We start from the raw sequence: 24,430 nt of genomic DNA, 5'->3' as shown, positions 1-24,430 counted from the left end.
GACTGATTTCCTTGCGCCTGCTACTGCTGTCAGTCTTGGGGAGGAGGAGGAGGTCCTGGAGAGCGTGCCACACTTCCAAGAGGTTTCCCTCCTGCCAGGGGTTGAGGGCAAGGTAGAGGGTGTGGGCAGCTCTCTCGGAGACTGGCAGGGAGCAGGTCTCGACAAGAGTGGATTTCAGTTCTTGGAAGGTGGCGGGGACTGACGTCATCATCGGAGGGCGTTAATGGTGATGTCCACCTTCAACACCTCGTCAGTGAGGCCTGCTATTCTGAATTGCACCTCAACCCTATAGAACCAAGACGCTGCATTTTCGCTGGTGAATGGCGGTTGCCTTATGTTAAGGGCTGTCTTTGGTTGGTCCGTCAGGGGTCCATCACGTGGGGCGGCGGTACTGGTGTGGAGGTGCGCCCGGGAGGCGGTTGCAAGAGGGAGGTATCTGCCTCCGAGAGGTTTGCGGTAATTTGTACATGGTTGGGAATGTCTCCGTCCATGCTCTCTTCGAACTCCCACTTGGAGTGTGTGGGAACACTCACACCAATACACGCTGGGGGAGCGTGCCGTGTGGGTCCGCTAATGACGTTGGCAACCTGCCGATGAGGGTCGGTTAACGCCCAAGCTCTTTGTTAGAGCGCTGTAGTTAGTCCGGTAGGGGCGTGGATTAGGTTCATTGGCCAAGACTTAGTCGCCATTTGGGTCCGTTAATGGCTTCCGGGAACAACTCCGGGGGTCACCACTGTGAGAGAGGTGCGAAATAATGAGCGGGGAGACAAGTACTGCTGATTTATTGATGAAAATTAGCTGCTTATAAAGCAGGATGCGAACGTCTGCATAGTTCACAGAGACCGCTGGTACAAAGATTTACAGGTGACCTGAGGTCAAACTAGTTCCTTAAAAATAGGACAGGTTCATACAGAGAACATAGTGATAAATAATGTCTGACATATGAAATAAATAACTTGTTACTTGTAATTGGTACATGATTGCTTGAAAAGACAACATATTCACAGTTTACAATTGTGATGATAAATATATGTTCCGCTCGACCTTAGGTCGTGGAAAGGCACCGCAGAAACGGGATGTTCTCCACAGAGAACGCATTGAGCAGGGACTTTACAAATTCGTGGAAACTACGTAAGGTTACTAATGCGTTCTCGCCCTGACAAGTGGTAGTAAGTAAAGTTGTAAATTGTTTCAAAGAGCTTCAAGTCTTCTTGCCGTGTTACGTTAAGTCAAACGGGATGGATTTTCGTTCAGTGGACGAAAGATGTGGCTAACAGCTGTTTGCCTCACCTCACACGCCTCAAACAGTGAATAGGGGTTTATTTTGGAGGGAAACGGATACAAAACAAAAAACTACTTTCTTCGTTAAATGCAGGTTTCGAATGCAAAAGTGAATTGTGTAACTTTAAACATCAACAGTGTCTTTACTTTACTGAATATACGCTGGGAAGGGTGTTAAATAACTACGCTTGGGATGTTGTTGTTGTTACTGGAAACGATTTCCTCATGTGCCAACTTGAACAGACGTATGACGAGCTTGTGTCTGCTTAGTGATGCCAGAGTTCGCTACACGTCGTAACTATTCGTGAATTCGAGATTTATATCACAGACAGAGAAATTGTACACTTTTCTCGGCCATAACTGTTCTTGAATAAACTCCTAGCTAACTTGTTCTTGCTAACACATGCAGTAGATCCCTAACAAACACTAGCTAATGCCTACTTACTGGCAACTTGAAAGTTTGCGGTTGGAAAATTCTGCTAATGCTACTCTATCGCTAAATTAAGGTCGGCTACTTATACCTAATGTTTGTAAGAAATTGCAACACGCATTTCTGCGTCTTTCTCTTTCTCGGAAGTTAATTTATCACTTCCCTATTTATCCCTACGTCCTTACCATTATCAAACTTAATGATAATAACCTCTTTACCTGTATGTTCCCTGCTTTCAGTCGCGTTTGTGTCCCTTTGTAAACAGTGGAATTAATTAAATTAAACAATGGTTCGTCATTCCTAGTGTTTAGCAGGTAGCAAGGCTAGTTACTATTGTACTAGGAAATCCTGGTAATTTGGGCGTCACTATCACAAATGGGGGTCCTTTGGAGGAGGAACAAGGAGGGTTTTTTACTTAGGACTGCCTTAGAGGCCAAAGGGAACACCCAGACGTAGATGTAAAGCCATGTTGTACAGTCTCTGCTGATCAGGTTGTTTGTAAAGTCCCCGCTAAGCAAGTTTTCTTTGATGACGGCCCATTTTCTTTGTACCTACGATTCGTCACACTTGACGGGCCAGGTCACGTAAAATTCAATTGTTTAAACTGTGTATGTAATTGTTTATCTGTCCATCAACTATGTACCGTGTATTTCTTCTTTCGCAGGCATCAAGATTATACTCAACTTTAATTCTGTCTAATGTTACATTGTAAATTGTACCCGTTCGCTGTATTTATTTGTTAATTGTTATCGACCTCAGGTCACCCTTGCTTCCATTGTCTTCCGTGGCCCGACGCCAGTCGGCCACTATATAAACCGCCTGGACCTTGAATAAATCAGCAGTTCACTTTTACCTGCTCGTTTCTTTTGCACCTCTTATATAATCAAAAGGAAAGAAAATGCAGGACTTACCTTGCTTTTACCATTAATTAAATCAGGAATGGGAGGGTCGCCAATTGGAATTAGAACACTCTTTACCTTTGATGTATTAATTTACAGAAAGAAAGCCAGGCAAATCTGATAGGCTGATGATACAGCATTTAAGATAAAAAAAATAAAATAAAAGTGGCAAGTCCCAGGGTAAACGCAATCAATTTCTGCAAAGAATTATCTTGTATGCAACGGGTACGGCTTCCAGACTGCGGACCAGGGAATGCTTGCAATATTGTATTGGCAGTCTTTCAAGGGGATTTGAGGCACAGGCTAGTGAAACTGGACCTGGATATTCGATCTCCTGGAAGAGAATTCCAGAATTAGCATGCACTTGTATACAAAATCAGTTCTCCCTCATTACTAAACAATGCACCATGGAGGAATTGATTAATTAGCTTTAATTAGCCAGAGTTAACACTATGGAGGGAGTAGTTTGAAAAGGTTCTTGATGCTTTACTTAAACACAAGGCAAGTCAAGGGCTGATTATGAGGGCGTCTTTGCAAACAAAGGGAAGGCAAGAAGTGGCAAAAATCTTGGAGAAATAAAGAAAAGAATTTCACTAGAATGAACAGAAGGGTACTGGCAAAAGACTGCTACTCAGACATACCTTCTCATGCTTATATGAGCTCCTAAATAAGCCTTCGAACTTGTAGAATGAGCGTCATCTGTCGCCAGCCCAAGATGAGAGGGGGCTGGGTGACCGTTTCTCACAGAAGCCAGTTCGTCTCTGTCGTGGCTGGCGTTTTTTTGCGTGGGCACTTGGGTGTGTATTCATATGTATGCAAGCTAGGCGAATCTGAAAGCACGTCATTAAGCCAGTAACAAGGTCAAGGGAAAAGAGGCCTTATAGTCTAAGGACCTAAAGATTTAATTAGCAGCCTTCCCTTCAAGAGGCCCACGTCTCTGATAACTATAACCTCCCTAAAACCTACGCCAATAACACTACCCCAAGTGGGGGGAAAATTTAGGAGTGTTCTTTAGCAGGGGGGTGTGAAGAGGGGGTGTCTATTGTCCTGGTTTGTCTTGGCATTTCCTGCTGGCTGGTTTGGAATGTGGAAAAGTGCAGTTTGGCCTTAAAATGAACGATTATTCTTTTCCCCGCCACTACGAGGGGCCCTTATACTCAACTAAGTGAGACTTTTATGTAGAAAATTAATTTATTCCCTAGCTGGCTAAAGGAAGAATGGAAATACGTGAGAATATATATATATATATATATATATATATATATATATATATATATATATATATATATATATATATATATATATATGTATATATATATAAATACATACATATACACACGCTGTTTGGGGAATGGAATTTGAAAACACTGCTTCCCACTTGCTTCTCCGCATGCTAACTGCCTACATTGCCTGCCCTCTTACTTTAACAAAAGACAAAGGAAGAGAGGTCGAACAGGGAGTATTTGTAATAATATATGTACATTGTGACGAAGTGTCCAGTGCCTGTTCTTCAAATCAAACCTGGTATCTAAGTGCTTGATATTTGATTACTAAACTTACCATTTATTTAACAATTATAGTTACCTCACAACAGCCAGACACCTGAACCCTCATCACACATACAAAACGACTGATTTCTCTATAGGCAACAGTGATCCCTTATAAAACTTATCAATCATGAAAGAACGCAGATTAAGTTCGTTAAACAGGTGTGAGGTAAAATTGTAAGGTGTCAAAGAAACGAGCAGGTAAAAGTTACTGCTACTTTATTACAGATCCAGGCAGTTTATATAGCAGCCGACTGATGCCGCCCGCGAGAGACAATGGAATTGACTGTGACCTGAGGTCGAAACAATAAACAATAATATGCAGTGAACGAGTACAAATTACAATACAAAACATACAGAACTACAATATGGATACAGTCTTGATGCCTGTGAATGAAGAAACATGTGATACACAATGTGTGACATTTGTATAAATACGTTTCCATAAAGTAAAAATGATTAAAAATGCGTGACCTGGCACGTTTTAGGCGTGACTAATTGAGCTTGAAGAAAATGGGAAGTCACCAAAGAAAACATGCTCAGCGGAGACTTAATTAATGGCACCGCCGAAACACTTTCAGGCCGCCCTCGCCAAGGCAACCCCTTTTGGCACACCAGGATCCCAAGGCCCCCCTCCAGCTGATGACAGACGCCAGTAATTATCGCCTGCGGTGCTGTTCTGGAGCAAATCATCAACGGCGCCCCCAGCCCATCGCCTTCTTCAGCAAAGTTCAACCCGCAGAGACCCGCTACAGCACCTTTCGACAGGGAACTCTGCGCGCGATGTACCGCGCAGTTCGGCACTTCAAGTTCCTCCTGGAGGGGACTTCCACAATCTTCACAGACCATCAGCCACTGGTTCACGCCTTCACGAAGCAAGGGGGACGATGGTCTTCCAGACAGCAGCGCCACTCTCAGCCATAGCCGAATTTACCTGTTTCAGGTACCTCCCGGCAAGAAAAATCCCGTAGCAGACGCCCTCCAGAGTCGAGTTGAACGCAGTGCAGCTTGTGATTAAGATTACCAGGACCTTGCCAGAGAACAGGCCGCTGACCCAGAAACCCCAGCATACCGCACCGCCATCACATCCCTCAAGTGGCGGGACGTGACCCTGCGCCTCAGAAGGCCCCAGCCTGCTCTGTGACATCAGCACAGGTCAGCCCTGCCTATTTGGTTCCAGCCTCACGCCGCCGCCAGGTATTCGACATAATTCACGGCCTCTCACCCCTCCGGCAGGACCACGGCCAAACTGCTTTCAAAAAGTTTGTCTGGCACGGGGTGCAAAAGGACGCCACGGCCTGGGCAAAACAGTGCCTGCAGTGCCAGACCAGTAAGGTGGGTCGTCACACGCAGTCGGGGTAGGCGAGTTCCCACAGCCAGGTGCCGCCGCCACACCACATCGACGTCGTCGGGCCCCTTCCCCATCAGGCGGATCCAGATACTCTCCTGACGGTGGTAGACCGTTCGACGAGGTGGCCCGGCCACACCCATGCAAGAAGCCACCGCCAGCGGCGTGCGCCGAGGCCCTGCTCTCCAGTTGGGTTAGCCGCCCGGCGTCCCGGACCACATCACAACCGACAGGGCCCCCGCTTCCTCTCCGAGTTGTGGTCTGCCCTGGCTCAACTGCTGGGAACCACGCACCACCACCACCACAGCGTATAACCCAGCGGCCAACGGCGTGGTCGAACGGTTCCACAGGTCCCTAAAGTCATCCCTCATGGCCCGCTGCACCGCCGAGGACTGGAAACATCAGCTGCTGTGGGTCCTCCTCGGGTTGAGAACCGCCCCAGAGCCGACGGCACCCCATCTGCAGCTGAACAAACCTATGGGGAACCCTCGTGGTGCCGGGAGAGCTCGTGACGGATGAACGCCACTCTGGGGTCACCACTGTAAGGTGTCAAAGAAACGAGCAGGTAAAAGTTACTGCTACTTTATTACAGATCCATATAGTTTATACTATATACGACTGACGCCGCCCGCAAGAGACAATGGAATTGACTGTGACCTGAGGTCGAAACAATAAACAATAATATGCAGTGAACGAGTACAAATTACAATACAAAACATACAGAACTACAATATGGATACAGTCTTGATGCCTGTGAATGAAGAAACATGTGATACACAATGTGTGACATTTGTATAAATATGCATAAAGTAAAATGATTAAAAATGCGTGACCTGGCACGTTTTAGGCGTGACTAATTGAGCTTGAAGAAAATGGGAAATCACCAAAGAAAACATGCTCAGCGGAGACTTATTTAATGATCATTAAAGAAACATACGCTAGCGCGTTAAACGATGTGGTGACTTTACAAAATCTAAGGGCGTCACTCCATTAACATTTCTATTTATTTCATTTCCCTGGTTCGAGCTCACTTCAATTACTTGAAGGAAAACATCTCACTTACCACTCTATCTCTAATTCAAATCAAAATTACTGGTGGGTCAATAAAATGAAACTCTGATATAATATTTTAAATGCAAAAATTTATTTCTAAATTCAAAGATTATACATGACATTAACAGTCTCAGGGAAATTATTATTACTTGAAAACAAAACAAAGCTGGATTAAATCTGAATTAATCATCAGTCAAAATTAAATCAGAAATTAATTTATTTATTAATCAAAAAATTATTCAAGAAAAATTTAAATTGTTAAGTAACAAAATTTCAATTCCCAAGTGTTAAACAAAATAAAGCAAATAAATTAATCATGTAAAAATGTGGATACAAAAGACACAGAAATATACTCTGCAAAAAAATTAAATATAAAAAAATGTAAAGCAAAAATTAAGGCAATAGCAAACACACCACATATATGTATAAAAAAAAATTCTTCAAAAGATAAAGCATAAAACATATAACAAAAAAAATAATAAAAAGTGAAAAGGTATCTTTACATATGATCACTGTAAATATTATTTTTAGTGCACTAAAAACCAATAATTATATTTACAATACCTTGGTACCAAATTGCTTCGTGTTTTTAATCAGGCGCCGTTACACACACACACTTAATAAAATACACTGTTCAGATAACTCAGACACATTTACTAAGGAATTAAACAGTTAAAGGATATGAGTGACCATCGTCTATCAAAATATCAATTATGTTATAACAGGACATTCGTAGTCCTGAGGGTGAGCAAACGAGAGAGAGAGAGAGGGGGAGAGAGAGAGAAATGCATCCCCCTTTGACACGGTTCTGGTCTCAGAGTGAGGGCCCCTTGTAAGGGCGTCTTAGACGCAGCAGGGCATAGCCTATGAGTGCATAGACAGGTCCCAGACGAGGTTTTTATTTTAAAAACTCTTTAAAATGATAATTAGAGAGGAAGTGGAATTACAGTTAACAATAATATTTATCATTACATAGCTTCAGAACAAGAGAATCTCTAGTTATTATAATAAGAATGGAAAATATCGTTTCATAGAAAATTCCTGAATGACGTTAGGCAACTTTCGTAATGGAATTTTCCACCCAACAGTGTTTTGATCGAGTCCCATAACACCTTGTACACTAATGGAGTCATACGAGAAGGTGATAGGAATGCATTACTCCAGCAAGTTTTGAATACTGACTAAACAAATTGTGCCCCTACACAACGAACAACGGCTCCCTGTCTCTTAGCACCACTCACCATCCCTGTTTACAAACCATACAGGGTGTAACCATTTTACTTACGCTAACTCTCTATGGCATACGCGCATCTGAACATGAGATTATACAGTATACAACAATACACACATACACACGGGGAGATTACTGCATTATGAAAACCACAGCATAAGACTCCTCCCCCCAGAAGATTGGTTATCCCGGGGTTGAATCCAACGATTCACAATGGGATGAGTAACCAGCAACCACGTTGTTCTTACCTGAAATATGCTGTACTCTAATATTATAGGGTTGCAAGCGCAGAGACCACCAAGTGAGTCTCTGGTTGTGATTCTTGATCCGTTGCAAAAACATGAGCGGATTGTGATCAGGCACTAAAATCTCTTCATTCCTAGGTCTGTTCACATACACTTCAAACTTTTTCAATGCTGTGATTAAGGCTAGAGTTTCTTTTTCTATCGTGGAATACACTCTCTGATGCTTTTTCAGTTTCGAAGACATGAAACAAACGGGATGCAAAAGTTCACTTTCATCTTCTTGAAGTAGTACAGCTCCAATTCCACAGTCAGAGGCATCAACTTGTATCACAAATTTCTTATTGAAGTCTGGAGCCCGAAGTACTGGTCTTGAAGTTAAAATGGCTTTTACCTTCTCAAAGGATTCTTGACATTCTGTTGTCCAAACAAACTTAGCTTTGGGACTAGTTAAGTCTGTTAAGGGGGCTACTACAGCTGAGAAATTCGGGCAGAAACGTTGATAGAATCCTGCCATGCCCAAAAATCTCTGTAGCTGTTTTCTAGTAGTAGGTGGGGTAGCCTTATGGATACCCTCTACATTAGCATTTACTGGAGCGAGAATGCCTTTCCCAACTTCAAACCCAAGATACTGCACAGTTGCCTTCCCGAACTCACTCTTCTCTAGGTTGACTGTTAGTCCTGCTTCCCTTAGTTTCTTGAAAACTTTCCTCAGGATCTTCAGATGTTCTTCCCATGTTGCAGAGTAAATGACTATGTCATCCAGATATACACCTACTCCTTCTATGGACCCTAGCAGTTGATCCATCACTCGTTGAAACGTTGCAGGTGCATTCATCAGACCAAATGGCAGAACAGTATACTGATAAAGTCCAAAAGGAGTAATAAAAGCTGACAGCAACTTAGCATTCTCATCTAAGGGAATTTGATAGTATCCCTTCAACAAGTCTATCTTGGAGACAAACTTGGCTTGCCCAACATTATCAAGTAACTGATCTATAAGAGGCAAGGGATAATTGTCAGCCACACTGATGGAATTCAGTTTCCTATAATCAGTACACATCCTAAATGAGCCATCCGGTTTCTTCACTAACACACATGGAGAACTGTAGTGACTTGAACTGGGTTCTGCTAATCCATGCTGTAACAAATATTCAACTTCTTTCTTCAAAACATCTCGATGATAAGGTGATAGGTGATAAGCTCTCTGTTTGAATGGTCTGCCATCTTCTTGGATCTTGATCTCATGCTTGATCAGATCAGTACACCTAGGTACATCTGCAAATAGTTCTGTGAAGCTTCTAATCACTTCACACAACTCACCACCTTGCTCAACACTCAGATGTTTCAGTTTATCCTCCAAATTTTCCAAAATTGAAGAATTATTCATCTTGCTTTCAGCTCCCAATTCATATCCATCGTCGTCTTCTGTAGTTGAAGTTGTCTGGGTTATTGACACGGTTTCCATTTTGGTTTCTGAGAAGTAAGGTTTTAAGAGGTTTACATGTATCTTCCTTTTTCGTCTTCGTCTTTCTGGCATTTCAATTACATAAGTTCTATCACTTAACCTCTCAATTATCTTGTAAGGACCTTGAAACTTGTTGGAAAGGGAAATCTCTTGACAGGTAAAAACCCTAACACTTGTTGACCAACACTAAAATTTCTTAGCTTAGTCTTCTTATCATATCTCCTTTTCATTTTCTCTTGACTCAGTTTCAGATTTTCTAAAGAGAATTTTCTAATCTCTTCCAATCTTCTCCTCAAGTTCTTTATATACTCTCTCCTTGGACTTCCACTTGATTTTCTTCCCAATTTTCTGCAAGAATTTTCAACGGTCCTCTCACTTCTCTACCAAAAATCATCTTGTTAGGTGAACAACCCATGCTTTCTTGATAAGCATTCCTAATTTCAAATAACATCAATTGTACACCAACATCCCAGTCTCTGCCTGACTCAGAACAATACTTAGTCAGCATACTTTTCAATGTCTGGTGAAACCTTTCCAAGGCTCCTTGAGTCTCTGGGTGATATGCAGTGGACAACTGTTGTTTCACTCCTAACAAGTTCATCACATCCTGAAACAGTTTGGAAGTAAAATTGGTTCCTCTATCACTTTGTACAATTTCAGGTATCCCAAACTTTGAGAAAAACTCCACTAGTTTCTCAGCAACTATCTTGGCAGATATGTTTCTAACAGGGATTGCCTCAGGATATCTTGTCACAGGACACATCAATGTTAACAGATACTCATGACCCTTCTTCGTCTTCGGCAGTGGTCCAACCATATCTATAATCACCTTGCTAAAGGGTTCTCCTCTAACTTCTATAGGTTGTAGGGGGGCTTTCTGAATGGTTTCATTTGGCTTTCCAGCTATCTGGCAGGTATGACACTCCCGACAGAACTTGCTAACATCTTTGTGAAGTCCAGGCCAGAAAAAATATTTCATGGTCTTCTCCACAGTCTTCCTGATTCCCATATGTCCAGACTCATGAGCTACTGCTACTACTTGCTTCCTCAATGGACGTGGGATCAAAATTTGATGATATTCGCCCCATTCAGCATCTCCTGGTATATCTGCAGGTCTGTGCTTTCTCATCAGCAAACCTCCCTTCAGATAATAACAGGTAGGAGTTTGTTGCATCTCTTCTTGATCAACAACTCTGAAAAACAACTCAGCTAAGGATACATCTTTTTTCTGCAGTTCCATTAGCTTCTCCCTGGTCACCTGACCAACTTCAAGGGTTGAGCTCTCAATATCTGCTAACTCAGCTACTGTAGTTTCACTGTTATCTTCAGGAACATCTTGACTACTCAGAGTCTCTTCAGGGACGACAGCTTCTTCTTGGGAAACCTCTTCTTGGTCAACATTAGGGGAAACATCATTTCCCTGGAACAACTCTTCCAAGCTCAAAGATCCTTCTTGAGTGGGTAAATCCTCAGTCTCTTCACTTGCAGGCATAGTCCTCTTCATACTCCTAGTAGTCACACAGCTAGGAAACAGGTGGGGGTTATTCTTCTCCAAATCTACCGTAGGACTAATCCTCAATGGTTTATCTGTCACTATAGGACAAGGAACAAATGGCACACTACCAACTTCATTCCCTAACAGAACATGTACACCTTCAACAGCCAGTGAGTCCTTTACAGCAAAATCAACATCTCCTGTCACTAATTCACATGACAGGTGTAAGCGGCATATAGGAGTTACCTCTTCTCCTCCTATACCCTTCAAAATAACAGAATCTCCTGTAAGATTCTCCTCCAACTGGGGTGAGCACCACGGACTACCACACTATGGTTGCTCCCTGTATCACGTAACACCTTGACTGGTACCTGCACACTTCCTCCTGGAGTTGTCAGCGTACCCTCATAGATATATGGCTTAAAAGCCTCCAAACTGCTCAGCCACTCACTGCTTGAAGTTACATTTCCACTGGTTGCTAAACATTCAGCTTGTTTAGTCTCAGTCTTCACTGGAGTTTGACTCCTCCCCACATTGTTCTTTGTAGTCTGTTTCACCTGGTCATTTCTTACTACTTGACCAACTGGTTTGGACTGCCAATGTGTCTGATGACACTCCCAACTGAAGTGTCCTGCTCTTCCACACTTGTAGCAGACAACATTAGGCTTCTGTAATTGCCTTGCAACATTATTATATGAGGATTTTACATTAGCTTGCTGAGGATATTACCCTGCAATGACTTGGTATTACCACTTGTAGGATTTCCATTAAATCTGCTCCTGAGATTTGGATGAGACCTAAAACCTGTGCGTTGATTCTGGTATTTGACATTATAGTTCCTTCTGCTGCTGATAATGTTGTAGTCTTTGCTAAGTGTAGCAGCTTTGTCAAGTTTATTCACCTCTCTCTCTCTCTCAGATAGGCTCTTATGTGTTCAGGAATTCCCCTAAGATATTGTTCAAGAACAACTAATTCTTCAAGATCTTCAAATGTTTTAACTTTAGCAGCCTCCAACCATCGTTTAAAACATCTTCTCACTTTGTAAGCATAATCCAAGAAAGTTATCTGGTCATCCTTTCTCAAAGATCTGAATCTTTCATTATAATATTCAGTGGTCATCTGGTAAACTTGTAGCACATTGTGTTTAAGTACCTTGTACTCTTTACACTGATCAGCTGATAAGGCTAAATAGGCACTTCTTCCTTTTCCAATGAGAACACTCTGCAACAAGACTGACCATTTATCCTCTGGCCATCCCATACCTGCAGCCACTTTTTCAAAGTGATCAAAAAACTCATCTGGAGCTTCTTCTGTAAACTTTGGAATTAACTTCTGCACTCTTACTACATCAAATACAGGGTTTGAATCACCTTGAGTAGGGTTAGATGGTGTTATGGGCAATTCAGCTGTAGCTTTCAACCTTTCCATCTCTCTCAGGTGCTTAGCTATCTCTCTTTCTTCTTCTGCTATTTTTCTTAATTCTTCAGCAGCTTTCTCTTCTTCTCTTTCTTTTCTTTCTCGTTTTTCTCTGTCTTCTCTTTCTCTTTCTGCCTGCATTTTCTCTCTTTCAGCCTGCATCTTCTCTCTTTCAGCCTGCATCTTCAGCTTAATCAAATTTCCTTCTGCTTCTAGACGTCTAAGCTCTGCTTCTGCATCACTTTTCTCTTTCTTTTGCCCATGTTTATCTATAAGTTCTGCCTCAGCTGCGTTCAACAATTCTTATGCATCTCCGAGCTCTTCATCTATTTTACCAGAGTCCATCAATGCTTGGATTGCAATGAATTTTATTTGTGCCTTTACCATGTTGGCAGACACCTGACCACCATATGTTACTGCTATCTCACTCCACTGTGCTTTAGTCAGAGTGATTTCAGATAACTCTTGGATGGAGGGATTTGCTAAAAACTCTTGAACATTGAAGGGAGCCATCTCTCTCAGTTACCCAACTAATAATTCAATATGACAACAATTCAACACAATAAATTGCAAAAAACAATTATATGGTCACTCTCCTCATAAAATAAAAGAACTATATGGTCACTCTCCTAATAAAATGTCCCTAACACCACCAGTATACACCAGAGTTATATTTGTGATCTGTTTTCCCGGGGTCTTGGGCACCATTTATATATGGGGGGAAATTGTCCAGTGTCTGTTCTTCAAATCAAACCTGGTATCTAAATGCTTGATATTTGATTACTAAACTTACCATTTATTCAACAATTATAGTTACCTCACAACAGCCAGACACCTGAACCCTCATCACACATACAAAACGACTGATTTCTCTAAAGGCAACAGTGATCCCTTATAAAACTTATCAATCATGAAAGAACGCAGATTAAGTTCGTTAAACAGGTGTGAGGTAAAATCTAAGGGCGTCACTCCATTAACATTTCTATTTATTTCATTTCCCTGGTTCGAGCTCACTTCAGTTACTTGAAGGAAAACACCTTACTTACCACTATCTCTAATTCAAATCAAAATTACTGGTGGGTCAATAAAATGAAACTGATATAATATTTTAAATACAAAAATTTATTTCTAAATTCAAAGTTTATACATGACATTAACAGTCTCAGGGAAATTATTATTACTTGAAAACAAAACAAAGCTGGATTAAATCTGAATTAATCATCAGTCAAAATTAAATCAGAAATTAATTTATTAATTAATCAAAAATTATTCAAGAAAAATTTAAATTGTTAAGTAAAAAATTTCAATTCAAGTAAAGTGTTAAACAAAATAAAGCAAATAAATTAATCATATAAAAATGTGGATACAAAAGACACAGAAATATACTCTGCAAAAAAATTAAATATAAAAAAATGTAAAGCAAAAATTAAGGCAATAGCAAACACACCACATATATGTATAAAAAAAAATTCTTCAAAAGATAAAGCATAAAACATATAACACGAAAAAATAATAAAAAAGTGAAAAGTTATCTTTACATATGATCACTGTAAATATTATTTTTAGTGCACTAAAAACCAATAATTATGTTACAATACCTTGGTACCAAATTGCTTCGTGTTTTTAATCAGGCGCCGTTACACACACATACACTTAATAAAATACACTGTTCAGATAACTCGGACACATTTACTAAGGAATTAAACAGTTAAAGGATATGAGTGACCATCGTCTATCAAAATATCAATTACATTATAACAGGACATTCGTAGTCCTGAGGGTGAGCGAGCGAGAGAGAGAGAGAGGGAGAGAGAGAGAAACGCATCCCCCTTTGACACGGTTCTGGTCTCAAAGTGAGGGCCCCTTGTAAGGGCGTCTTAGACGCAGCAGGGCATAGCCTATGAGTGCATGGACAGGTCCCAGACGAGGTTTTTATTTTAAAAACTCTTTAAAATGATAATTAGAGAGAAAGTGGAATTACAGTTAATAATATTTATCATTACATAGCTTCAGAACAAGAGAATCTCCAGTTACTATAATAAGAATGGAAAACATCGTTTCATAGAAAATTCCTGAATGACATTAGGCAACTTTCGTAATGGAATTTTCCACCCAATAGTGTTTTGATCGAGTCCCATAACGCCTTGTACACTAATGGAGTCATACGAGAAGGTGATAGGAATGCATTACTCCAGCAATTTTTGAATACTGACTAAACAAATTGTGCCCCTACACAACGAACAAGACCCCTGTCTCTCTTAGCGCCACTCACCATCCCTGTTTACAAACCATACAGGGTTAATCATTTTACTTACGCTAACTCTCTATGGCATATGCGCATCTGAACACAAGATTATACAGTATACAACAACACACACACACACACACAGGGAGATTACTGCATTATGAAAACCACAGCATAGAATATATATATGTATATATATACATACTGTATATATATACACATATATATGCATACATATACACAACTATATATATATATATATATATATATATATATATATATATATATATATATATATATATATATATATATATATATATATATATGCATGCAGATTTCGTTGAATTCAATGGCTTTTTGGTTGTTGATCAACTTTTTATTAGTTTCACAATACTCTCTAAATCTTCTACATTCTTCAAAGTATAGTTGATGGATAAAGAAACTAAGATTAACTTTTTGTTCCATTTACAGGGAACACAACACCACAGCTGTTCCGTCACTTGTCGTGACCTCTTCAAAGTCTAGGCTACTACATTTTTTGTTGTTTGTTGTTTCAGATTTAGCTGGCCTTGTGCTAGCACGGGTTCTTGCTCCTAGAGCAGCCCGTAGCTACATTTTTTTTTTTTTTGCTTACTCGTGTTTTATTACTTGATGCGGGTGGAATTGTAGCGTCCAAAAACATTAACAATAAATACATTCAATTACAAAACAATGAAATTAAATTACAAAGATGATTTTAACTGAATTTAAGTTATACAAAAATAATACATTACAAAGAGATTTACAATAACCAAAATTTTTTAGATGAACTGTAATGGAAAGGAAAACCACGTGTGCTGGTTGTTTGGCAACACGAAAATTTAAACGGGCGCGGGGATACGGATTACGGGGAAATGATGAAGGGTAGCCTAAGGGACAGAGGTGGGGAGGGGGGGAGGATTGAGAGAAAGAGAAAGTGAGGGAGAGAGAGAGAGAAGTGATTCAAGAAATGTTGTTGCCATTATTTCAGTTATTTGCTCTTCCGGTGTTGGATGATATTGGCTGCCTACAAGATGGGAGCGATCTCTCTGCTTCCAGTTGGCTGTTCGGTCTATGTAATAAAATGCAGACCGATTCTGCTATGATTAGTCGGTGGAGATTTTGTTCCGTACAGATTATGTATTCACCACTAGTTCCTGAGTCGTCGGTTTTCGATAGTGATGATTGACGTAGTGTTGGTGGATGGCTCCGTTATTACGACGGGCCTGTAGACGTCTTTTTAACGTTGTAGAAGTGTGTCCAACGTACGTTTTTTCGGTGGACTGGCACATCCTCTCAGGGCAAGTAAAACGGTAAACGATGTTGGCACTGTCTTCTTTGTTTTGGTTCTGGTTGGTGTTGTTCCTCATTACGAGGGAAACAGTCAAGTTAGGTTTGCAATAGTTGCGAGCTTGAGCCTGTTCGAAGGGGTTTTGGGCATTATCCCTCTGTTGATTATGCTGGTAATCGCCTTCTTTTCCTCTTCAAATCTTTTGCTATATTCTGTCCGATGATAAATTATGATTTTTTTATCATCGTCACTTGTTGTTCTGGTTTCACTATTGTAGAATTGTTCAATTCTCCTTCTTATTACATCTTGTATGAGTTTATACTGAAATCCGTTGTTGGTCAGGAGTTGCTGTGTCACGGGAGAATTCTTCCCCCACCAAGACATTAAGATATATGAGATAAGAGAGAATAATAATACTACTATACAGATGCACTGTTGTCAGACTTCTTGCCTGGAGACAGGGATCGGAGAATGGTACTGTGTCATAGTTGACACGGTGGGTATGAAGACTACTGACGTTTACGCTGCCTAGGAATTAGGGTAGGCCTGTCCTACCTGCTATTACATGATATTCCTTGGGTGTACGGGTCTTATTACTGATGAGGCCAGGTGATGTCTTCCCACTGTGAGGCAATTGAAGTGCTGATTTCCATTTTAGTGGTGAGGTACGATGGTACTGAAGAAAATCCCTGGTACTCAGTTCGTTTCTTTATTACTCATTACATCGTGCCAAATTTCTCCCAGGTCTAGTCTCCCGGACTTGGTTAATTTACATAGTCTTCAGAACTCCTGGACTAGATCCAATTTACATACTCTTCAGGACTCCTGAACTAGGTCCAATTTACATACTCTTCAGGACTCCTGAACTAGATCCAATTTACATACTCTTCAGGACTCCTGAACTAGGTCCCTTGCAAGGGATAGATAATAACTTGTATTAATAATTTGGTAAAATAGCCAAAATGAAGGGTGGACCGCTTGACGTCCTTTTCACACCAACAAGCGTTCTCGTCCCTTACATGTTTCTTTAGTGTTACCAATATGCAGACGAAAAGATTCAGGACAGCACTCCCATACTCAGAGTGAAAGAAAACAAAACAAGGGACTGGCTACACTTCTATGCACTCGATGTCCACAACAAAAATGAAAACATCTTATAATCACAATCACTCTTACAACAGTAGTGTAAAGATATTAGAGGAGGTTGATGAATCAATTCCTAAACAATCAATAATATTTAAAGGAATAATTTTCCCATTACAAAGCTTTTCCCTCGGGGAAGAATTGATTCATGTCCACTCTAATATCAAGGACAACTTTCCCTAATGGAACCAAACAGCTCCTGAGATGGGTCTGCGACTGTGGAAAATAGGTCTTGTACAGTAGAAACAAGCAACGATCTCAACTAGAGACTAAAGGGCTCTTGCAACAACATAACACAAGGATATACTTGAGTACTAAATGGGAACACTACCCTATAGGTGTGCATTCAATACAGCTTTCCTAATAGCTTTGTCTAGCCTAACACTGGGGTTGGATTGACTCCACTTACACAGGATGTCACATCACTCTGCAGCAAAAGAGTTCTCCACATATGAAGACAAAATTTACTCCTATTGAGGCGTCCTAATGATTATCAAACTCACCAGAGCTCTTGGCTAGAAACGACTCTAAACTTGAATCTCAAAGGGGTTTGGAAAGTGTTGTACTCTATCCTCTAAGATGTACCAAACCAGTACTACAAGAGCAAAACTCTGACAATTTCCTATAAGACAAGACCCATAAGACCACAATTGCACTCCCAACCAGGGGACTATGTGAAATCTTGTACAAAATGGTTTACATCATTCCTTTGTTCATTACCTCAAAACTAATAAAGTTTTCACATTACTGGCCACTGCGAATAGAAAAAAATTACATTTTCATCAACCTTAAACTAAGCAAAAAGAGAACATACAAACGTACAAAATTACAGTACTGTACATCACTACACAAGGGTCTATATCTCTTCAATGAGACGTGAGGGAGGCACAATATTCCTAGCACCTCTTGTACGAACTCCTTCAGTTACTATATCTGGCACATTTTCAGAGTGCTCTTTCATGGTAACTAACCATTCTTCATCACCATGGAATGGCTTTAGTTTATTAGCAGCTCGTTCTACGATTGTATCGTCAAACAAATTTTTCAACACATAAATGGATCCATCTCACACAACTTCTACCACTCTATAGGTCCGAGCCACTTAACATTTAACTTTCGACTAGGACCAGGTATTTGAGTCTCATTTCTGACCCAGACTAGTGAATTCTTTTCAACACTCGTATTCACTCGCTTTCGGTTAGCTATACTTAAAAATGTTTTTGACCTCTCTACGTGGGTCTTTTGAATTATCTCATGAACTTTGGCGATATCAGAATCACTCACTTCATCATCAATTGATGGCAATGTAGTTATTATTTGTCTAGCAGGTCTCCTGCTAAAGAAGACATAATGTGGCTGTTCACCTGTTGTTGCGTGGACAGCACAATTAAGGACCCGTTGAGTCTCGCCTAAATAGGTTGGCCACTGATAAGGATGACCCTGACACATGACATTCAACAGGGTCTTCATATTAGTCCTATGCATTCTTTCTGATATGCTGTTACCTTCAGGATGGTATGGTGTGATGAAACCAGTGTTTATGTTGTGCTTTTGGCAAAGATCTCTAAACTGTTGTGATGTGAATTCAGCACCATTGTCAAGAATTACACACCCTGGAATTCCGAAATCATTTAAATATTTCTGGAAATTCTTACTGACCACTTCTGCAGTCTTATTCCTCAGTGGGTAAAACTTCACAAAGCGTGAATAATGATCAATCACTGTAAGAACGTAACGGTACCCATTTGCACCAGACATCATATCTGTCAAATCAATACTGATACGCTCCAAGGGTTTATGTACTGGTGGGAGTTCTTGGAATTTCTGCTGTAAGGATGGACTGTCTTTATGAACCTGACATGTAATGCATTCTTTAACAAACTTAACTACATCAGATCTAAGTGAAGGCCAATAGAAGTAAGTCTCCAGAGCATCAATAGTTTTCCTTCTCCCTAAATGACTAGCAACAGACTCATGACCAAACTTCAAGGCAGCTTTCCTAAGCTCCTGCGGTACCACAAGTCTTAATTGAATACTATTGTCATGCTTGTCAGCACTCAGATATAACAAGCCTTCATACAGCATAAACTGATGGATGAACGCTCTGGGAAACTTCTTCCTAGGCAATTTTCCTCCTTCTAAGTATGCAATCAATTCACCCCATCTTGTTTCACGTATCTGCTTAGCCTTGTATTCTTCCTTACTCAACCCAAGATAATTGTCTTGATTATTGTGAAAGATTGCCCTAACTGGCCTACTTAACTGATCAGCTACCTCATTGTGCTTTCCTGGCCTATACACAACTTTGAAGAGATAATCCTGCATTTCAATAATCCATCTATTCATCCTAGGTGACTTTGTCTTTCTTTTGAATACTGACACAAGAGGTTGATGGTCTGTGTGGATTGTAAACATGGTAATTTAAAGAAAATGATGAAACCGCCTACATGCTAACACAATAGCCAAGGCTTCCCTGTCAGTAGTAGAATATCTCTGTTCTACAGGCTTCAGTTTCTTTGAAAAGTATCCAACAGGTTTCAAAAGGCCATCACTCTCCTGCATCAGCACTGCACCTACATGATCCAGACTAGCATCTGTGAATAACTGAAAAGGTCTTGTCATGTCTGCTTTTATGAGCAATGGAGCTGTCATAAGGAGCTGTTTCAACTGCTCAAAACTAGACTGACACTCTGGTGTCCATGCAAATGGCTCTTTCATTCTTAAGAGATTGGTTAAAGGGACAGCAACTTTAGCAAATTTTGTATGTGCTTGCGATAAAATCCACACATTCCTAAAAACCTTCTAGTTTCTTTGACATCAGTAAGAGCTTTCATATCTTTGATGGCACTTATGTTGTCAGGACAAGGCTTGCATCCTTCTTTGGATATTATATGGCCAAGAAATTTTAACTCTTTTTGCACAAACTGACACTTCTTGATGTTTAATTTCACACCCTTTTCACTAAATAATTTGAACAGCTCTTCTAATCTCTTAATTAATTCTTCCAAGCTGGGTGCCCATACTACAATATCATCTAAATAATTCTTTATGTATCCCTTTTTAGTAATGGAGCCAAGATATTACCTATTACCCTTGAAAATATAGCTGGGCTGCAACTTAAACCAAACGGTAACCTCTTAAACCTATATAAGGAGACTCCATCACTAAATGTTGTCAGATCTCTACTATCTTCATCTAATTCTACCTGATAATAAGCGTCTTTCATGTCCAATGAAGCATAAAATTGATTCCTGATGCTGATTCAACTAACTCTTCTAACCTAGGCAAAGGATGGATGTCAGTTTGAAGGTGGGTATTGACTTTTCGATAGTCCAAGCACATCCTTTGAGAATTGTCTGGTTTCCTTACCAAGACTATAGGACTTAACCATGCAGCTGTGGATGGCTCAATTATATCTTTAGCTTCCATATCCTCCAACATATTTGCAATAAGCTGCTTGGCTTTCTCAGGGTATCTATACATGGGTGACCCTAACTGGTTGGAATCACTAACATTAATATGTCCCTGAACTCCCTTGAATTTTCCTATTTCATTACTCTCCACTATGAAAACTTGGTGATTTTCCATGACTAGATTCTTTAATTGGGCCTGCTGTTCATCATCTAAATGTGACCAATCTTGCTGTGCAATCAAATTTTCCAGCTTTTTCTCTCTAGTGCATCCTTGTTCTGGTACAACACGCATGCTTTCAGGGATCAGCTCATTCCTAATTTCAATCTTTCGACATGTGGGAGCTACTGAAATGATGTCCCTTTCGTCAATCTTATTGTAGGTACCTATCAGTGTTCCTATTTTCAACTTAACTACACCCTTTGTACTATTTATGAGAGGTATATGTACTTCCTGATTATCAGTGACTTTAAGGCATAAAGCCTTCGTAGCACCATTGGCTTTTAATTCTGAGGTATATTCGAGTATTGTATCTTTCATTTCATTTACAGGCACAGCATAAATACCTGCAGAAGAGGGAGGTAGGATAATTTTTTTCTTTAATCTTATCTCATCTACTCCAAGGCTTAATGGCTGAATAGTTTTGAGATTCCTAATTCTCCTTGTGGAAGGTCTCAGTTTAAGAAGCCGCACATGATATGTAATATTATCCCAAATTACTATACCCTTTAAACGATCCCATGTTAGACGAGCAACCCCAAGCAAATCTGCGCCCAATAGAATTTCTGTATCTAACAAGTTGTCTGGCACAATAAAAAATAAGTGAGTAACAACCCTAGTGCCACTATGAACATCAAAATAAACAACTGCCTGGGTGACTCCCATTAACCTTGGTAAATTTCTCATCTTGGCAGGCTTCAAACCTAAGCTTTCCACAAAGGATTTCTTAACTATACTGGCACAGCTACCTGTATCAACTAAAGCTTCAATCATGTTATCATTAACTACCAGACTGATACTAGGAGCTCGTGCCGGACTTCCTAGTCATTTTATACCTACTGTTCCTGGACATCCTACATGACCTCTCCTACTATTTTGTTGGAAACAATCAAAACAAACTCCCTTGGGAGGATCAAGAGGACAATCAGACAGATTATGGTCAGTCACTCTACAAAAGGCACAATATTTACTGTTACTCTTTTGTTTCTTCATGTTTACTTTCTCCAGTTTTTTATTTAACTCTTCAAGCTTCTTTCTTAAATTATCTAGCTCACTTCTTTGTATTTCCCCCTGTTGAACACCTGTTACTGGGGTTGATGACTGAGGATTCCCAGTGCCTGAAATTGGCAAGACTCTATTCCCATTACTACTATTCATTCCTTGAGCCCTATAATATTCTTCTTCGGCCCATGTCATGAAATTTTCCAAAGGAATATGGTCTGCTAAGAAATCAACTAGTTTGGCTTGGGCCTGTGAATTCAATCCCTTATAAACTTTTGTCTTAAGAAATTTATCTGATGTGGGAATTGGATCATTGGGGAATTTCAAAGTTAATGCTGTGATTTTACACTGTAATTTATTAATAAAGGAACTAGGAGGTTCATCAAAACAGTAAGTCATGGCATTAATCTCTTGCCATGCCTGTAACAGAGTGGCTGAGCCAATAAACTGCTTCTTCATAAGTTTCTTAATCTCATCCCAAGGTAGATTATTACCCTGTTTTACTAACGCTGCTGTTAAGAACGTAGCTATATCTGGTTCAGCCCGGGCCATTGCCACTTCTATTCTCCTGTCATCTGAACTAGTGCACGACTCTACCTGTCTAAAAAAAGTATTAAGTCTGTTGTCGGCAAGAACTCCCTTGAGTTCAGAAAGTTTGAGAAGGGCTACATCTTTCGGCTTTAACACTGGTACATTCTGAGGAATTGCTACTGGAGTATTTATTGAATAAAAGTATGGATTGGTATTATTAAAGGGATAAGTAGGCTGTGGTCCAAGGAAAGGATTGGGTATAACAGTCTGTTGACCTTGCTGCAAAATGAATGGGTTTGACTGACTGGTATGAGGGTTTTGACAAGAGTTACCTGATGATGGATCAGGTATAGGTGTGGATGGTTGTGTAGGAGGTTGTACTACTACTGCAGGGTTAGGTGGTGTTGATGAGACATTTATGGGTATTAAGGGTACTGTACTTGTGATAGTAGTTGTGTTTTGTGGTGGGCACTTAGTATTTGTACGAGGCGGTATTGGGGGTCTGTATTGTGGGGTTCCTGTTATGGTACTGAGGTTGTCACATGAGAATGGATCACTTGGAATGTGAGACGTATGTAGTGTAGACATTATGGGTGGTTGAGTGTTGTTATGTTTGGGTGTTAAGTGTTGTATTGTCCCCTGTATGTCAACCAATTTCTGGTCCAAGTCTTTGATTTGATTTGATAGATCTCCCACTTGAGACCAAACGTCCTGGTAGGATTGAGTGAAGTTCTTAACTGTCTCTAATGTTTGTTGTGTTTCTTGCTCTAATTGAATTAGATCAATATATGATTCATCATTACCAGTTGCCATTGTTACAACTTTTCAAACACTTATATATAATCAAATAATAAAATGTAAGCTACAATATAGACAATACCATACAATCCGTCACCATAGAAATAATGAATATGCATGTAAATAAGTCATTACCTTAATCAGATAAAAATCAACAATATTGTATAAAGAAATGCATACAATATGACAAAACATTATAGGTGACCTACACAATACGTATATAGGCACAGTGGGTATGGATCAATAGCACTGGACTAAAGATCCAACACAGCTGCCACCAAATGTCACGGGAGAATTCTTCCCCTACCAAGACATTACGATATATGAGATAAGAGAGAATAATAATACTACTATACAGATGCACTGTTGTCAGACTTCTTGCCTGGAGACAGGGGTCGGAGAATGGTACTGTGTCATAGTTGATACGGTGGGTATGAAGACTACTGACGTTTACGCTGCCTGGGAATTAGGGTAGGCCTGTCCTACCTGCTATTACATGATATTCCTTGGGTGTATGGGTCTTATTACTGATGAGGCCAGGTGATGTCTTCCCACTGGGAGGCAATTGAAGTGCTGATTTCCATTTTAGTGGTAAGGTACGATGGTACTGAAGAAAATCCCTGGTACTCAGTTCGTTTCTTTATTACTCATTACATCGTGCCAAATTTCTCCCAGGTCTAGTCTCCTGGACTTGGTTAATTTACATAGTCTTCAGAACTCCTGGACTAGATCCAATTTACATACTCTTCAGGACTCCTGAACTAGGTCCAATTTACATGCTCTTCAGGACTCCTGAACTAGGTCCCTTGCAAGGGATAGATAATAACTTGTATTAATAATTTGGTAAAATAGCCAAAATGAAGGGTGGACCGCTTGACGTCCTTTTCACACCAACAGCGTTCTCGTCCCTTACATGTTTCTTTAGTGTTACCAATATGCAGACGAAAGATTCAGGACAGCACTCCCATACTCAGAGTGAAAGAAAACAAAACAAGGGACTGGCTACACTTCTATGCACTCGATGTCCACAACAAAAATGAAAACATCTTATAATCACAATCACTCTTACAACAGTAGTGTAAAGATATTAGAGGAGGATGATGAATCAATTCCTAAACAATCAATAATATTTAAAGGAATAATTTTCCCATTACAGCTGGACTCTCGATTTCCAGGTGAGTCTCTCGCCACGTGCAGTGGGTTATGGCTCTCTTGATATAAGCATCAGCCACCGACTGCTTGTAGGCTAATGGGCACTCCCCACAGGCAGTGAGGCACCGCCCAGCGTTTGTCGTCTTCGTGTAGACTTTGGTGTCAAACCATTCCCCAGTTTGGGTTATGAGGATGTCCAAGAAAGGCAGA

General features: G+C 40.3%; 1 protein-coding gene across 1 annotated transcript; it reads right to left on the bottom strand.

Moving 5' to 3' along the window:
- Nucleotides 1-21,392: 21,392 nt before the first annotated feature.
- LOC136849105 (uncharacterized) lies at nt 21,393-23,024 on the bottom strand. The gene has a single exon (XM_067122071.1). It carries the CDS (start codon nt 22,856-22,858, stop codon nt 21,563-21,565), a length of 1,296 nt encoding a protein of 431 aa, XP_066978172.1. The 5' UTR covers nt 22,859-23,024; the 3' UTR covers nt 21,393-21,562.
- Between the last annotated feature and the right edge of the window lie 1,406 nt (nt 23,025-24,430).

This window comes from Macrobrachium rosenbergii, chromosome 2, assembly GCF_040412425.1.
Source record: "Macrobrachium rosenbergii isolate ZJJX-2024 chromosome 2, ASM4041242v1, whole genome shotgun sequence".
Lineage (NCBI taxonomy): Eukaryota > Metazoa > Arthropoda > Malacostraca > Decapoda > Palaemonidae > Macrobrachium > Macrobrachium rosenbergii.
Note: the sequence above shows the minus strand (reverse complement) of the source record. Positions and strands in the feature narration are given on the sequence as shown.

What these genes read in the sequence shown, in the direction of transcription:
- LOC136849105 (XM_067122071.1), bottom strand. Translation starts at nt 22,858, where the DNA reads ATGTCTACACTACATACGTCTCACATTCCAAGTGATCCATTCTCATGT.